Source organism: Anopheles arabiensis, chromosome 2 (assembly GCF_016920715.1).
Source record: "Anopheles arabiensis isolate DONGOLA chromosome 2, AaraD3, whole genome shotgun sequence".
Taxonomy (NCBI): domain Eukaryota; kingdom Metazoa; phylum Arthropoda; class Insecta; order Diptera; family Culicidae; genus Anopheles; species Anopheles arabiensis.
In genome coordinates this window covers 98,968,832-98,987,125 of record NC_053517.1, presented here as the reverse complement: position 1 = coordinate 98,987,125, position 18,294 = coordinate 98,968,832, and the positions used below count along the sequence as shown (strand labels likewise).

At 44.3% G+C, this 18,294-nt stretch overlaps 1 protein-coding gene across 8 annotated transcripts in view; it reads left to right on the top strand.

Moving 5' to 3' along the window:
• The window catches only part of LOC120898350 (transmembrane protein 184B), a 31,473-nt gene that overhangs the window by 7,489 nt on the left and 5,690 nt on the right, over positions 1-18,294 (top strand). For all 8 annotated transcript variants that reach the window (XM_040304079.1, XM_040304078.1, XM_040304077.1 and 5 more), the window contains 6 exons: positions 15,799-15,964; positions 16,055-16,313; positions 17,220-17,389; positions 17,543-17,709; positions 17,804-17,878; positions 17,969-18,053. In XM_040304079.1, the coding sequence (XP_040160013.1) occupies positions 15,799-15,964; positions 16,055-16,313; positions 17,220-17,389; positions 17,543-17,709; positions 17,804-17,878; positions 17,969-18,053 (922 nt within the window). The remainder of the gene's footprint in view (positions 1-15,798; positions 15,965-16,054; positions 16,314-17,219; positions 17,390-17,542; positions 17,710-17,803; positions 17,879-17,968; positions 18,054-18,294) is intronic.

Here is an 18,294-nt window from a genome sequence, read left to right as displayed (position 1 = left end):
TATCTCTTTTGCCCCGGTTGCGGCAGAATACGATTTCATAGACGCAAGCGAAAACTTTTGTGTCTCCTCCTGCGTGTAGCGTTTTGGAAGGACATCAATTTTTGAGACCACTGTTTTGCGGACTAGAGGCCGCATGAATTGATCGGCTATTTTACTATATCAGCTTCCGGAAATAGGAAAAGTTTTAATTTATTTTCTGCTCCGTGCCATTGAGCGATGAATGTGGTGTGGGTTATAAGGGTAAGATATAGAAAAGGTTTGCGCGGAAGAGTGCAGACGAAAGGGGAATGATGTCCTTTGATGCACACGTTGAGTCGATAACCAACCCGACGGTGGTGTGGGTTAGATTCTCTTTCGTGCGAATGTGTTGCGTTGGTCGGAAAGGGAAGTGTGACTATCGGGCTAATTAGATTAAACCACCACAGCTGTCAAACCAGAAACCGACCTGGGAGTGGAAGTCGATGGTATGACGTACATTGGGACATTTTTGTTTTGCAAAATCGTTCAAAATGATTTTTTGTTACGTTTTCTGATGAATTTTAGCCCATGAACGGATGAACATTTACGTCAATCAAGGAATAGTTTATAAGAAAAATGCACAGTACGTGCATTGAAACACAATTTTCAACGTATCTGCATTAGTGATGGGGAAAAGTGAAGTTTTGGTCGGAATCGATTCCGACTAGCTCCGAATTTTTGTGCAATCGATCCCCGGAATCCGCTCCGGAATAGGAATTGACTCCGGATTCGGCTTCGGAATATAAATCGGCTTAGGAACCGATTTCGGAATCGGAGTCGGCTCCGCAATCAGAATCGGCTCTGAAATCAAATTAGATTTCGGTTAAATTAGATCTCTATGAGAATAGGCGTTTGGGTCGTATGCAACTACGATTGTATCGATAGCCGCCAAAAACCCAAAATTTACTTATAAACGAGCCGATTCTGACTCCGGAGCCAATTCTGGAATAGGAATTAGCTCCGGAATCTACTCTGTAATCGGCTCTAGAATCGGACTCGGCTCTGGAATTGATTCCGAAAACGGTAGTTACGATTCCGAGCTCCCACCTCCAACCAGCAGCGCTCTGACGACAGCTTGAATCTAGTTCAACTGGAACGAGATTTTCACTTTCAGCAAATGATCGAACCGTTTATTGGGCCATTCATAAAAGCTAGAGCAGCCGGCAGCGCCCAAAGTCACCTCGAAAAAGCACTGTCCTCTCGACGACGCTCTCGATACACACGGTTGATCGTGTTCCGATTGGCAAGACGTAACCTTGAAGCCGTCGCTGCCGCCGCTTTTCCTTCTCGAATCGATGGCCCAATTGTCTGGAAGCTGCCATTTGGTCGCGATGCTCAACAAACCGAGTATGTGTGTCCGCTAGTGGACGATGAAACGTCTACAAGATGGGGTAATGGGCGAACACCACACACTCTATATCCATGTTCGCTTCATCCCCGATGCCCACTGATTATGATTTCTTTTCCCGCACCGCTGTGCCTTAGTTTTGCTTGTTTTTCATTTGAGTTGATGATTGGCGATGGAGACGTAGTTGCCCGCCTTCCCCTGCCAAACGCCAGACGCTTTCGTTTGTGGATCTTGCCATGATCTGGAATTAAATGCTCATTTGTACGATAAAGTCTTCCACCGCCAGTGCGCTTTGCGTTCGCTCGCGTCCCTAACGAGGTGTGCATAATTGGGCCGCTGCTTGTGCTCTCTATCTTTGCTGTGCACTGTGAATAAATAGTTGCATCTTCTCCTCACTTTCCCGACTGCATTCTCACCTGCTCCTCACTTTCGCTAATCGTCGCCTTCCCGGGTACAGCTAAGCTAAAAAGAGAACAATTTCGATATTGCGATAAACGGCGATACTCTGTTGAGACGTTGATCGTTTGCAAACGGCGAGAGAACCTGCATCTTCCGCCGTTGTTGTGTCCCATTTGAACAATCAATCAGGCAAACGGAGGATCGTTTGCTCAGTTGATTTAGTAAGAGAAAATCGCGTGCTCTAGTGTCTGTTGAAACTGGTGGCGTTACGAGTAGCGCTGAGATGAGATGGTTGTATCTAAGCTGGGTGTAATTGCGTGTAGGTTAATGATACAAGGGAGTGAAAATTTTGATTATACTTTATATTGGGAATGGAATATTAACCGTATAACTAAGTTGGGAGGTATTCATGATTCATTTTTTAAGCTCAACTATGCTCAAAGTCTTAAAATATCCTTTAATGGCTCGTTATTAATGTAGACGAATATATTCACACCGCTCATTCATTTACATATTCATGTTTGGCTTAAATTCTTGTTTAGGTAGAGGTTGATGATTGTGTGTCCATATGTACTGCTAAATATGTTGTGGAACGATCTTCAGCCAAATTTATGTACAATCCAAACCTCTCTCCCCTCCAATGCCACTAAGCTCAAACTGTGTGTCGGACGCATTGGCAAAGGGTAATAAATAATTCAACGTCCTTTTCCAAAAGAAGCAATTAATGCACGAGATACTAAATGAGCTGCCGGAAAAGAAAATCGACCATGATGCAAAGGAGAGGAGCGGGTTATGTCGTGTCCTGGCCATTGATTTATCTACACCTGCTGCTGATGATGATGCTCACGTAAGAGAGGAAATTTATTTTAAATGGTTTCTTTCAAGCGAGCTTTTGAATGCAGAGGCGGTGGGTGAGTCTGTGCTCGTGTGGGTCGGATAATTGGCAAGTGAATTTTCATCTGGTTGTGGAACAGTTTTTCAAAATACTCATCCACCCACCGCTGAAAGGGGTCGGTCGGGGGCTTGCTCCTCACCCCTCAAGGAGATGGTTAATAAACCGAAGCTGCTAATTGAACCCCCTTCCCATCAGTGGATGATGGGTAGTATCGGTTTTTTATTGGCGTCAAGTGAAGGGATCAATAAAAAGCTGTGAGGTATTGTGTTAATGTTTTGTTTACCGAGACCGAAACGTTATGTGTAACACAGCGGTGGGCGTGAATGATAAGAGTCGGTAGGTGGTTTCGATGCTTATTTAGTTTTTGTTTTATTTCGTATCAACAAATCATCGATATGATCTCGCGAAAAAGGCAATAATAGTTCAACGAATGAGCGGTTTTCGATGAGTTTGTTATTCAATTTCTGTTTGTTTTTGTTGAGTGCATTTTTTGGATGGCAATTTCAAGCCAAACAGAAGTGAGAGAGAGAGACGGCTTTAATGATGAAAAATGTCAAGGTCTCTTGCAAAATAAATGAATGAACCAAATAAATCATGACGGAAAGTGTCCGTGAGTGTCTGGTTGTGTTTTTTTTTTGTCTGTGTGTGTTTGTCTTGCGCTGAATTGCGCTGGCAGCTGCAGTGATTGCCAACGCCAAAGCCAAACTCACAAAGGCGTGAAAAGGGTTTCTATGCAATCATAATTGGCTACACATGAACAGAAACCGCTTGAATTGCGTTTGGAGTTGAGAAAGCGAGATAGAGGGAGTTTTTATTATAATTTTATTTGTCACTTTGCTGATTGGGACCGTATTTCTTCAATCACCTTTCTTACCTTGTTACATAAAGTTAAGTTTGCCAGAAAACATACAATTACACCTCTCTAGTATTTTTTCTGCACACGCCAACAATTTATTAAGCCACCGAGAAGAAGAAGGGGCATCATTTTGTGCGGACGGAAGAGAAAAAGAATAAAATCACACACGGGTTTTCCCTCTACATATTGCAACGTCTGCTATTGAACAAGATGCTCGTGTGATGCACAATCGACAAACACAACCGAGCAGTTCAACCGGGCATTCTCCGCAGAGATGCGCTTTATGTTTGCCAATATGTAAATTCGCTGCTGATATTATGTTGTCGCCGGCAAAGTAGTTCAGATGGGGACGTTTTTTCTTCGATTTTCCGCATTCACACATAACAACTTCCGCTCTGCTGGCAATGGGACTCACTGCGGTGCATTGGTTGGTTTGGGGTATTGCCACCAAGATCTGCAGAGCAAAAATGACACAAAAAATCTTGCTTTAAATCTGTCTTTCCCAATTTATTATCGGGAAGTTGGATTTATTTGTTGGGAATTATTTGTCTGGGAAGAAAGGAGAACAATTTATATTTGGCATTAAGAATTTTGCCATATTTTGCCATATCAAACTGGTGTATTTGAAACCTCAAAAACCTATTATATTAAAGCATTAGAAAATAATGCACGAAGCAGCCATGCTGTTGCCTGTGATGTGTGCCATTCCTCCCAGTGCGCATATTGAACCATCTCCCAGAAGGGGCGACATCCATGGGCGCTTGTTAACATACGCTTTCGCTTCATTCCACCATCATCCCATCTGTCTAGCCCCCGGAGGTCGGTTGCTGTCCTGGCTGCACGTAAAAATGGTCGACGATCAGTCTTTCGTGTCACGAACAGACGACGATGCCTAGGAGCTGCCCAGAAACATCAAGCAGTGAATCGTTTTGCACTCATAAATCATCTGAATAAGCGGTGATTAAGCGACACTGTTTGGCTTCTTTCTGGCTGCTTTTCTTTCTTTGCACACAAACCAACCAGTATTGTTCGTGGTTATCGTATTAGCGTTGGAATAGGAGCTAGTCCATACCACACGACCACCATGATAGTTAAAGGGGGTAAAAGGGAGACATAAACGTCTAGGAGATGAATGTACTTTATGCAAGCGCTTAAATTTCAAGATGGCAAAAGTGCATAACATCCATATCAATCTGGGTTCTTTTAGACGGGGATTTAGACATCTCTAGAATTGTAAATTAGGAGAGAATCCAAGAAGAACTTCGACTTTAAACCTATAAATGAATGTACCTTTGTCTAAACCGTTCTGGTTTTAATGTGCAATAACCTCGTATCGATCATATCCCATCATGCACACAGTCTTGGGCACTGGAACGCATTAACCGCATCAGCTTATGGAACATTAACCCTGAAAACGAGACATTCTCCTTGGGCTGTTGTTCGAGGGCGTGGGAACAGAATGCTGCGTTGAGAATCGTTTTATTTCTCCCTTTTTTTCAATTCTATTCACAACCAACGCCGAACGTGTATCGCACATTCAACTAAGCTTCTGAATATGTTTATGTTTCGAGGGCGAAAGTAATTATGATTAACTTTAGCAGCGGATGTAAATATTCACTAAATCATTTGCATGATTGCTTCTTAATCCTTATAATATTCTTTCTGCAAGAAAGTATTTACAATTTTGAAGTGAACGCAAACTGAAAAGATGAGCACACAGAATGATACTCACGATTTTACGACCTGAGGCTATTTGAACTTTAGCCGAACCCTCCACCGTCTGTATCTTGCGAACCAAAGTCGATCGTACGAAGACGACCCACACCGCTCGGAGTTTTACTTATCGAGTATGGAGCAGCTCCTCGAGCAGAGAGACAGCAGGTCGTGTTTATGAACCGGTTTCGATTATGAACCACCGAGAAGGAAACTACACGAAGAAAGAAGGAACGTTTCCTGTGGCCGCCGGGAGCCACCTTTTCATGCTGAAGTTCGTGCATCTTGCTTTTGCTTTACATTTTTGCTCCCTTTTTAACTTTGTGGCTAAAGAGAAGATGTGTGTGTATGGTTTTTTGTTGCTGTTGCTGAAAATATCATCTTAAACAACGCTTTCGTTGTAGCAGAATGCTTGGTAAACAGCTTGTGCAGAGTTAATATGGTACCCTTTTCTTGTGGGCGCAACTTCAGTGAGGACAAGCACCTCGCGGGCGCGTAGAAAAGTTGGAAGGGAGAAGGCAAGTTGAGCCAATATCGACTCACGATTGGGGAATGAAAGAAGGAAAGAGGCGGCCTGCAACCACCTGATCGAACGTAAAGAAAAGGCGGCTTTGTGCTTCGTTTTTTGTTGTTGTTATTGTTAGGTTCAATACCTTTAGGTGGTGGAGAGTGCACGAAATGTAAATGCTGTTATTACGCATCACTGGCACGTCGAACGAAAGAGAGAAACCAATCAAGCCTAACTGATGGGTTAGTTCTTCCAGTGGGACCTCTGGGAGGGCGGGGGAGGTACGATTACAGCATCATTGCAAAAAAAGCTCTCCCCCGGAAGAGGGTGTGTACTGAGCTACATGGTTCACTTAAACATAAAGCATACGAGGAAAAGCATAATAACACACCTGTTGATTCTGCAGAAAGGGTAATTTTAGCTGTGTGACCTGTAGAAAAAACTTCAGTTCATTCGAGAATTGAACCCATGTATTGGAGTTGCGTGATGTCGTCAGTACCCGCGCGTTGACGTCTGCGCTACAAGGTCAGCCAACGGTTCGACCTTTCCGAATCCATATAAATGTCGTGTGTTGCGTTGCTCCACTTTTACCCCATCCAATAGCTTCATCGTCCTTAAAGCAATCGTTCTCTTTCTTTCCATCTTGAGTTGCTTGTTCAACAATCTTGCCAAGTTTCAATCGCTGCAGCGATGCACGTGCTATTTAGCGCATCCATCCGCACACGCGTATGTGTTTGCGTAAGCTAAAATACGCTTTTTTCTGTGCGTGACATATACACTAAACTTCCAGATATCAGCAACTAGCTACTAGTAGGCCGTTCGTTTCGATCGTGAGATGCGTGTGCTGTTTGCCGTTTTTTCTTCACCGTGTGTCTTGCTACTGGAGACACGATCGCGCTTACTACGACGATCGCGAGCCACATACATTTCGCACCATTTCACTACCACCACCAACAGCAGAGAAGTGAGCATGTGTGTCGTCGCTGGTGCACGTGACCACATAGGTCGCAGCGACGAAATAGAAATGTCGCCCCAATCAGGGTCATGGCCGACTTGGAGGAGTCGCGAAATGTTAGAAACATATGTTTGAAATGAATGTTAGATCCAAGCGCCTGTGTGTTGCAGACACTCCATTTATGAATTGCACTCTGGTGGTAAACGTCAACCCAGAAATTAGACTACAAAAACTCAATCCATTCTTATAAACTAAAAAAGGCAAAGTGTTTGATGCACAGAAATTGGGCCACTTGATTTATCGTCCATTTCTTAACGTTTTCTCTGTGACGCTTTACCCCTTAATCAGCAGGAAGGAAGTGTACCAGTGTATTAAAAATGGTAGTAAACAAACTCATTCCTAATCAGCAGTACACCTCGTCACTTCCAGCTCAGTAAGGCGCGTGACAAATCCGTACAGCAAAAAAGCAATGATTCATCATACACGCACCACGAGTTACGCTTGTCAGCGCGCGCTATGGAACTCCGCACAGCTCTACGACACACTGCTCGATCATTAAAAGTAGTAGAAACGATTGTGTTTTGCTGTAAATGTGTAGGTGTGTAGGTGTGTTCTACGTGCTACCGAGCTACCTGCAAAAGCCGGTGTGTCCCCTAAGGAGGGGGCCGGGTGTGTAACAAGTGTATCAGAAGCGAATGTGTGATTTGATCTAATGATTACATTGCCGTATTTTTCCTGCCAGTCATTTTTCCACTCCTGTTGTTTTGTGCGTCTCATTGTTATAGGGAAAAGCGCCTTCCATTCGCGCCCGTATTTTTCTTAGTGAGTTCGCACGTGTGTGGGCGAAAGGGTGAACATAATTATGTTCATCATTACACGCTTTGGTGGGCACAACGATCAGACTGCTAGGGCGAGAGGAGGGTTTGCTATGCTCCGGAATGTACAATCTGCTCTGCGTTTTGGATACGCTGCCCGCAGTGGTTCATCGATTTAACGACCGGGAAAAGGCTGGTGAATGGGGGAAATGTAATTGTTCGCTTTCCCTGCGCCCCCTCCTGGTTGCTTGCCTGCAGAAGTAGTATTAGTGAACAATTTGGCAATATTTAAATGAACTAAACTCGCCGTTTTGTGCTACGCAGCGAGCACTTACTTTTCCTACCTACCAACACTTGTTTCGTCGGTTTACTCGTTGTAACTCGGTGTGCTGCTCACCAACAACCACCCAAATAAACTACACCACCTTCACCCAAAGCATACTTACCCGAAGCATAATTATTCACGCATGTGCGCGGAGCTTTCCTCGAGCTCCGGCTTTCAGCATTTCCTAACTAGCGCGGCGATAAATTGCGATATAATTTGAATCAAGAAACAATCAATTTGTTCACGCTTCACCACTCCCAAAGGTTGCTGCTGCTAACGGTTTTGTGGTGCGGTTTTGTGTGGACGGAACGCGGGGGTCGATTCTGTTCTGGGGGTTGAATTTGGGGCCGCAAAAATACCGCGCGCTGCCGCCGTGCGTGCCGCCTGTGTGTTTGTGTGTGTGGTGCTTTTATATGGCTGCGGAGAATATTCGTGGCATTTCATTGGCGCTGTCAGCACAACTCTGGGCACAACACGCCGCTGGCTTTTAGCGGACGAGAGAAGAGGTTGTGTGAAGAGGACGTGCGGTTTGTTTTGTGCTGCAGGTTCGTTCGGGTGACCTAACGCCAAAGTCAAATGACAACAATTCTTTCCTCTAAAAACTTTCCACTTCGACGTTCTAGTTTTGCTAGTTTTGTCGTTTTGTACCCATGCAGATGGAGATTAATTCACATTGCGTTATACGATGTCATTTGGGCCGGGTTTGGGCTGTTTGTGTGACGATGGGTATGTTTTTTTGTCTATGATGACGTTTTTTGTTGTTGACATGAAGCACTGACTGTGTGTCCTGTGGTCTATGATAGTTGCCACGCACTGGAGACATTAGAGCAATGTTTGACATAGTGCAGAGACATTTAGCAAGAAGGATGAGCAACAAACACGGTACGGAGAATAATATCTGCGCCTTTTTTTTTAATAGCAATACTACATGTTAATTTCGACGAAGTTATCCTTTCTTCTTGTTGACTGTTTGTGATAATTTGTCTTCAAATGGTTCTCAAAGTTTGTTGCTTAGTGAGTGGACCTTACATAGTATCAAATGTGTCTATCAGGGTTGTAAAGCCTTGTGAGGACCTACATTTTGTTGTCTGGAGATCTGAATTACTAAACAGGCCAATATCTAGATGTCTGTTCAATTTGTAGATCCTAGTTCTTAAGAGGATATTTATTTCTGACATTCAATAATGGACTATTCGATATCTAATATCATATCCCTAAGGTCTCAGATCCTCAAATCTTTGAGTCTCGAACTCTCAACTCCAATAACAATGTCTGGACTAAAATAGGGATATATTATCGAGATATTGAAAGCTTACTGGCTCTTAAAACCTATGAATATAGTGTAATTTTATTTGAAGCTCTAAACCTAAAAAAATGCCCGTGATGAGTTCATGCTCCGTATCAGAACAGAATTAAAGGAAAGTTTTACCTTTTGATTTTCATATGTATCTGTGTGCTTAACCACAAAATTGCCTCCCTGTAAAAAGCCTTTACACGTGCGTGAATCATCTACTACCACGTCACATCGAGGTGTGTGTGCGTGTGTGTTGAGGTGTGATATACCGCGCCACTTACACCCTATGCCATATGATGCGCTTAACGGCAGTACAGCAGAGGAGTGGCGCTTCGCAATCGATAATATCGATTTGGAGGTTTGGCGTTTACCTCTTTCATCGGTTCGATGTCAATAATCGGATGACTAATGAAAGTGAAATTTAAACGCCATTAGAAAAAATAGCTCGTTTATCAAACACACCCTACAAAATGAACTCAAAAAGTTTCGGTAGCGGTGTCGCGCGCTGACAGCTCTCGACCGAGAGCTTAGAAGAACACTAATTAGTTGGTGCGACGTCAAGAGTATCACATCTCTAATCACTAGATGCGAAAGAACTTTCGAGCAGTAAAGCTCTCCTCCACAGCTCGAGCCCCAGTAATCAAGGCAGCAGCAGCAGCGGGCAGTCTCATGCCGGTAATTAGACTCCGAGCAACTTCCTTGCGGGAGAGTTCGACTCCCTGTCAGTCCCTGGAGCAGTATTGAATTATGAATGAATTATGGCTTACCACCACCCACCGGCCTGTTGTGTTGAGATGCGGGCTACGCGTCATTAATGCGCGATATAGTTAGTTACGGAAGCACGTGGAATCCACTCACTCCCATGGTTTTGTTGTGCGCCATGACAAACGCCGGTCTCTCCGTTCCGTCTGCTGGTGTGTTGTCTTTGGTGAGGAAAACAACAGTACATGTATCTGGGCTGGTGGCAGCACGCGATAAATCGATCGCTGGTTTATGTGGTTGTGTTTAGAGGGCCTTACGACGAGCTTAAAGCCCCATATATTACTGTGGAAGGTTTCACTTACCCCGGGTGTAGGATTTTTGGCCCATTTCGTTTCCTACTTGGCGTACGGTCGGTCGGCTTGAAACCATCAATTAAAGAGAGGCCAATTGAATCGAAGCGTTACAGTTGCGTACAACAGTGTACAATGTATAAGAGGTGTAGTACACCTAGGCAGGCATCGTTGTGTGTGTGGAAATCATGAAAAATATCACCGTATCGTTTGAAATAACCTAAAAAAACGAACACAGAAACCCATAGACACAGTTGGAAAGCACTGTTTTGCATTTTTGCGGTTATTGCTTAATCGCTCTTTCTCTTCCACTTGCAGTGCACGGTGGCTCCCCCTGGAAAGGGTCCTTGTGTTTTAGTGCTTTTCCAACTTTGTACTGAGCGGCGGGTGTGTTTTCAGGGTGTACGTAATCTCTCGTCGTCACCACACCCGTGCATGAAGTAATCGAATGCTGCTGCTGCTGCTAGTCCTTTCACTTTATGAGCGCAAGATGTGTGTTTGCGCCCCGTTTGGGGTTGGGTAGGTTATGTCAAATTGGCGACAGAGAGCGCCCCACGGTGTGAAAAGGTGCGTGTATTTTCCCCGCTCGATGAATGTGCCGTGTTGCTCATCATTGCTGGTCATCTTTCATTTTCACGCCAATTGCTTTCGGACGGACGGAAAGAGGATTATCTTGCGCACTGTTTTTGGTATGCAACTTTCGCCTGCTGCGATTTGGCGAATTTGGCGAAGTCATGAGCTGCTGGGGACCTGAAAGGTTGTGCAATCTGACACGTTTTTAAGTGCTGGTTGGAAAGTCGCATTGATATTTTTTAATTAGAGGGGGAAAAAGAACCCAAATAACTGATATAATCCACATACAAGGCACTATGCATGCAAACTCCCAGTGCCAGAACGATTTGAGTTCGGTCGGTGGTCGTTTGCTTCCTCGCCTTAAAGCGTCCCGCTAAATAAAGGTGAAAAGTCGTCATTTGTTTTACCGTCCTTGAATCCATCGCAGCTCCAGCCCGCACGTCAGAGGTAGTTCAAACGCGCGCACCCGTGGCTCTATTCATCGGTACTCTACGGCTTCATTAGCCACCAAGTCATAACTGGTTCGGAAAATAGTTTGACATGTGTGTGTAGGTGCTATTGCGGTGACACCGCTCGATGGTTTGGTGGGAGCTCTCTGTGGTGTCAAATGCTGGTATACAAATCGATGACTGTCAATGAGGTGTTTTTTTGGAGAAGAGTGGTTGGTCGCATGCAGTTTGTGCACGCCAACGGGTCCAACTTTCATGCTTCGGATAGTGCCCCAGTTAGTGGGTTCCCATCGTTTTTATTGCCCCAAATGCATCAAACGCTTATAATTTGGGTATGATTGTGGGTTGATTGAAAAAACCCGTTTTAGTTTGTAAATAAACGCTTTCAAATTGCCGATGATGATTATCAGGATGGTGTGTTACGACACATCGTGATAGTTCCGATCAAATTCTCGTCATTAGAAAACCGAAAATTTCGATTCAATTTCACCACACACTGGATGGTCTAGCAGCACTGAAACGTGAAGAAAGTTTTCTTTTGATAAGGGTGCTAATGATAACATCATCGATGTATCGTTATCAGTAACTGCGAGGATCGTTTCAGGGTATTGAATTCTTTAGATACGACCTGTAAAGAAAACCCTCACAAATGCAACGCAACTTCGACTACCAAAATGAGGCGAGGGCCTAGAAATTACACATCGTTTGATGGTACTTTTTCTTACTGGACCTATAAATCACAAACCTGCATGATGAAAGCGACTTTAAAACACAAAAACTTGCCCCCAACTTTGATTCTGCTCCGTTGCTGTTGCTGTGGGCAATTTCCCTCACCTCTAATTACGTGCTGCTGATTACTTCGCGTGCAGAGTGGCGTACTCAGGTCACACTATTTTAGGACCCTGTACTGTATCAAGCTTTTCCCTTACATAATGTTTTCCGGGAGAGTAGTAGTTTTTCTTTTCGCTCGATTTTGTGTCCTTCAAGGAGCCTCTTTTTAGTACACACCTTCCGACTGTTGTGTTGTTTTGTTTTTGTTCAGCTTAGAGATGTACACATGCCTAATGAACAGTACATTAGGTTGTACTTTTTCACTGTGCTTCACTTTCATTTTTTGTCTTTTTTGTTGCTCTCTCGTTCCATTTTACTACCATTGACATTTCAAGTGGTCCTTTTCAGAGTACGCATAAGGCACTTTGCACTCCAATGTCCTTTTTTGGAAGGATTGTTCATAGTTTTTTTTTTGCAACTTCTTCTCTAAAAAGATATGCTAATCAGCCGTGCAAAGATATATCTTTATTAAAAAAGCACCTTAAAGAACCTGTTTTTTGTTTAAAGGAGAGGAACAAAAAAAAAAGGAAGATGCATTTGAATGTCAGATTTATGGAGACATAAATATGAATTCGCTCTAACGACCCACGCATAAAGACGTTAAAAGGGGTCGGGGTAGGGGAAAAAACACCCCGTAGCCGTATTTGAAATGGTTTCCAACGAAAGCGTATAATATTTTAGGCCACATTTTCTTCTTTTGGGTTTCAAAAAAAAGGCACCCAAAAGGTCCAAAAGGTTTCTCGAAGGCTGTTTCACGACAGCGTGATGGAAACCTGTAAATTTATTTAAGTTGCCGTGCAAATATCGAACGCTTTGGGAACGCATTTGCACGTGTGGCGTGTGGAAAGGTTTTGAAATTGATGTTTATCCTTTGCTCCCCAGTGGGGAGAGAGTAAATTCGGTTTGTCTTGGTTGGTGGGGTTTTACCCGGAAAAGGAAAAGTGTCTTTTTTATTCGATAACCCTTTGGACACACCTTTGAGGGAACAAATTAAGTGAAGGATAAGCGTGTGACTCTATCAAAAAAACGACACCTTCTCTATGTGCTGGACAGCAACAAAAAAAAAACAAAGTTGTCCTTAATAGAAAACCTTAAATATTAAATAAAAAGGCTGTCGATTTGGGAGAGCAAAACAAACCCTTGGAGGTTCGTCCGTTTACCAATAAACGGTGGTTAAAGAAAGTACATGCAATGCAGCCCCAACATGTCCCAACAGTCGGGTTGTAAATTGTTTCCCTGTTTTTCTTTCTTGTTGTGGCCCTTGTTTAGTCCATCGTTCCAGGATTAAGCACCGTACGTGACCGTTAATACGGTTCTACACGACACACAGTGTGTGTGTTTTCCATTTTGGGGAAGTGAAAAACGCCTGAACTTTCCAAAAAACCTCCCGTTAGAAGCGGACACCACGTAGAGCTAGGAGCAATGGGGTTTTGGTGGTGAAGGGGAGGAGAGTGTTTTGTGATGATCGCGTGCACCTTTGCCTTTATACACATATCGGTACCACCACACACATGCAGTGGGAAAATAAATGGATATTTTTCCACATTTCCATGAGGAGAGATTGCATGTAACATAGAGAAGTAAAAAAATGGAAAGAAACTGTACACAAGCTCGACTGATAAATGCTGATATTATCAAAATGTGTGGTATGTGTGTGTGTGTATTGCAGCAATTTATTCAGCGATAAAATATTCATTAACATTTTTCACTTCCTCTATTCACAACTCACTGTTTTTAGGTGAGTGGAGTTGGTGAATGTTTTTAAAACTCCATCCAGAACTCGCCCTGGAGATGCTAAAAATATAGAAAAACCCTCACTGTACGTGTGTACGGTGTTGGTGATATATCGGGATTACTTAATCGGAATCTTTCATCTTTCGCAAGCGGCGGGCCGGCAAGAAGCTGGTGTTGATGCAGATTGTGAGCGCTTGCTTTCTTCCCAAACGGCCACATCTGTTGGCCAGAAAAGTGCATTTTCCAACCATTGACTGCTGTTGCTCCCTTGCTTAACCTATTCGAGGACTGATCCCCTTTGCTCTCCCCTTTGCTCTGGAACTTTACATCGTCCATTGCGGGGATTCCGGTTGATCGATTTCTTCTGTGGCGTGGCAGTTATGGGAGGGTGTTTGCCACCGTGTTTTGCTGCTATTTTTACCAATGTAAACACATTTCGCTTGCTTCCGATTCTGTACGACGAATGTTGTGTGTGTGTGTGTGTTTGTGTTTGCAGTTCAATATTTATTTGCTTTCTCTGTTTTGTTGACCGGAGCTGTTTTGAAGTCGTCTGCACGGCGGAGCCTTTTGAAAGGTCTCATTTCTACAGTCAAAATGGCATTCAATCGCAAAATCAAACTATGTTTTGTACGAACGTTACAAAACGATAAATCATTCCCAAAACTCTCTTATCATAATAGCCCATCGTCTGGTTTGCGTCTATGCTTTCCCGTCAAAACGATGCGATAACGAACGTTGAGACAAGAATACGTTGTGTGACTCGCGCGGTCACTGTGAAAACAGAAGGTGAACCACCATATTTTGATCCCAATCTGCTGCCCCCGTGATGGGATGTCACCTCCTCCAAATTTGTGTGTCCCAAACGCGCGCGGGACATTAAGTAAACGGGAGGAGGGCGGGTCAGGCCTCAAATAACGGCTCCATCTTCCATTCATCCATCCATAATCCATCCGCTCTGCGCACTGCAATGAAGACTAAACATCAAATGACAAAGAGGAGATGCCCATTGGATAACACCGTGTGCCCTTTAGACTGATGATGGTCGGTTGATGCGATTTTCGCCTTCGCAGAATGCCGATGTCGTCGTCCCCGGTATTATCAACAAAGAGCCTTCAACAAAGAGCCGATCCGAAGGTTGCGTTGCTTCTTCCCACATAAAATGCCCCAGTAACGAGAGGTGTAGCTTTCCATCAGCCATGAGAAAAGTCATGTAGAAAAGTCGGATGTAACAAAAAATATTATTACATTATCCCACCTCGATTAGAGCACGCTTTCCCGTGTTGCTATTTGTGTGTTGCAAGACACACTTTAAGGCTCAAAGAGGGAACCCCGAACCGCCATGGTTTCGTTAATGGAAAGGTGGGTTTGAATTTTCCCCCCGCATACAGAAGCATACGGTGGCGCACCGAAAATCATGTCATTTTTCGTTGTGTCGTCCATTTTTATACACACGCAGCGTCATCAACACTCTACCTAACTTAGAAACGGTCGGCAGCCGGCAACCATCTCAGCCTACTGTGGACAAATATTTGTCTTTCTTGACGTAGAAAGCGCCAGCCTTCCGCTCGGTTTCCATCTAGTGGTCGCATGTTTCACTTGCAGTGTGATGAATGTTTAATCAAGCGCTAGTAGTGAGGGAAGAGTTTGCGCCTCCTCGCGTCCCTTTACAGTAAGCCGTCCCACGGAGACGACACTTTTCCTTAGTCGCTTAGTTTATGTTGGTTTGGCAAAGTTTGACTGCAGGAGGTCAACGCACACCAGCAAAACAAGACTGCCACCCGATGGTCAGTTTGCGCCAATCGGTTGTGTTTTTTTTTTTTTCGGGGTGCGGCAGCCACCGTTGGGAATAAGGATTTGGGGAGGTGTGGTCACGGGAAGCAATAATAAAATTAGTGTTTTTTCCCCTGCAGAAGTAAGTTTGGCTCATGGTGAGGCGATGGTGACTGTAGATTGTTAAATAATAAAAAAAAAAACTAATAGTTTTTTTTATAATGTGTATTATAACGAATCATCTATTCCTATCATCTTTCCAGATCTATCAGCACCTGCGGTGGTACACGAACCCACAGGAACAGCGATGGATCGTCCGAATACTGTTCATCGTGCCGATCTATGCCACGTACTCCTGGGTCAGCTTACTGTTCTTCAACTCGGAAAGCGTTTACGTATACTTCTTTACCGTGCGCGATTGCTACGAAGGTAAGGTGTACCACCATCTCCATTTTAAAAAGGCCAAACCCTTGCTTCTAACGGCAACATACACACACACTTACCACATTCTCTTTGCAGCGTTCGTAATCTACAACTTCCTTTCGCTGTGTTACGAGTACCTGGGCGGCGAGGGCAACATTATGTCGGAGATCCGCGGCAAGCCGATCAAATCGTCCTGCCTGTACGGTACGTGCTGCCTGGCGGGCAAAACCTACACGATCGGATTCCTGCGCTTCTGCAAGCAGGCGACGCTGCAGTTCTGCCTGGTCAAGCCACTGATGGCGTTCATCATCATCTTCCTGCAGGCGTTCAACCACTACCACGATGGCGATTGGAGGTACGTTGTTGTTGTGGTTGTTGTTGTTAGTCCACACGGGACTGGCAAAGGTCGCGTAGTAAACCTTCTTGGGGAGAGGAAAGGGAGCCAGGAGCGAGCTGTAAATGGAGAAATGTTATCGATTAGAACACTTTCATGGTCACCATTAGTGGTGCAGTCTACGGGCGAAGAGTAGGTCACTGCACACAGGTCTCACGTTGAGCGTTTGCATATTGAGTCCCGTGCTTTTGTTAGGTAAACACAGTGCAGAACTCATGTAATGTACTATGCACGAGAAGCAACGTAAGGGTATTGAGATATTCTCGTAATAATACTTAAGGTGTAACCGTTACTACAGATTGTGCAAAATGTGTGCTTTCAAAATCGATGGTAGTGTCTATGTAATGTGTACTTACAGGGTTTTCCAGGAGTTCTCATTAGCTGTGGGACACTTTATTGACTCCTTCTTACGTGAAATGAACTGAATGTAATGGTAATTGGAATCTCCAACAAATCCAATAGGAGCTGGTCAAAAAGGGTGCCGTAGAGTCCAATTTCCATCATATGAAGTTTCTTTTCCCATTAGAAAGAGTCAAAGAAGTGTCCCACAACTATGAGAACCCCTGGAAAATCCTGTAAATCAATAACGAACAAATGTGCATGATTGACATGCATCGCATTAGAGCTTTGCCTACCATATTTTGTTTACGATGCTTTAACATTAGATTACGTCTTCCTAGCGCAAACAGGAAAGTTAGTTGGTTTCCTTTTTGCTATAAATAACAACGAGAACGCAATCCTGTGTGCGTTGCCACCACCGTTGAGCACCCCATGGAGTGTGGCTGAATTTTCATGGTTTCTTTCTTCTTTCTCTTTCCCATTTTGCCCCAAACCACAACCACCACACACACACAATCCATAACGCAGTGCTGATGGAGGCTACATTTACATCACCGTCATCTACAACATCTCGGTCTCGCTGGCCCTGTACGGGCTGTATCTGTTCTACTTCGCCACCCGCGACCTGCTGACGCCCTTCGATCCCGTGCTGAAGTTCTGCACCGTCAAATCCGTTATCTTCCTGTCCTTCTGGCAAGGTAAGTGGTGGCGGTACACTCGAACGCGCCCCCGCAGGGAGAGCACACGAGTACTCTCGAAAGAGGGCTGGGGGGATGAGGGATGATGTAAAGGCTTTGTACACTGTACCGACAGAAGGGCTAATCTCCCCCTCCTCCATCCATCCATTTTAGGCGTGGGACTGGCCATTCTGGAAAAGGCGGAGGTCATTTCGCCGATCGTCGATGCGGGTGGTTCGACCACGTCCGCCGGTACGGTGTCCGCCGGCTATCAGAACTTTTTCATCTGCATCGAAATGCTGTTCGCGGCCATCGCGCTGCGGTACGCTTTCCCGTACCAGGTAGGTGCATCGGGAAAGGAAAAAGAGTCTTGAGTCCACACTCATCGCGCGCGCTCGACACATGCTCTCATGTATTGTTTCCGTCTTTTTGCAGGTGTACGCCCAAAGCTGCATGACCGATGCGCACGGTCGATCCGTCACGATGCAATCAATTTCAAGCAGTTTAAAGGTATGTGGTGCCTGAGAGTGTTGCAGTGCTTGTGTAAGAAAGTTTTCCCAGCTCACAAACTCACCTCACTGTTTTGTGTTTGCTCCGCAGGAAACTATGAACCCGAAAGATATTATGACCGACGCGATACACAACTTCCACCCGCAGTATCAACAGTACACTCAGTACAGCTCAGGTATGGCGTACGTTTCGCACATTAATCGCTGTGTATTACAGTTGCTCAATCGATGCTCAAAATATCTTGTCGTTACATGTTATATGCTCGCTGATTGTGAATGCACGAATGTTGTATCGCTGTTGTTTTATTATTTTAATTTTTTTGCTATATTTTATTTCTCTTTCAACGTGTCATTTTTGCTAGTGCTTTTTTATTTTTGTTATGTGGCTTTTTTATGGATGGCTAGTTCTTTCTTCGT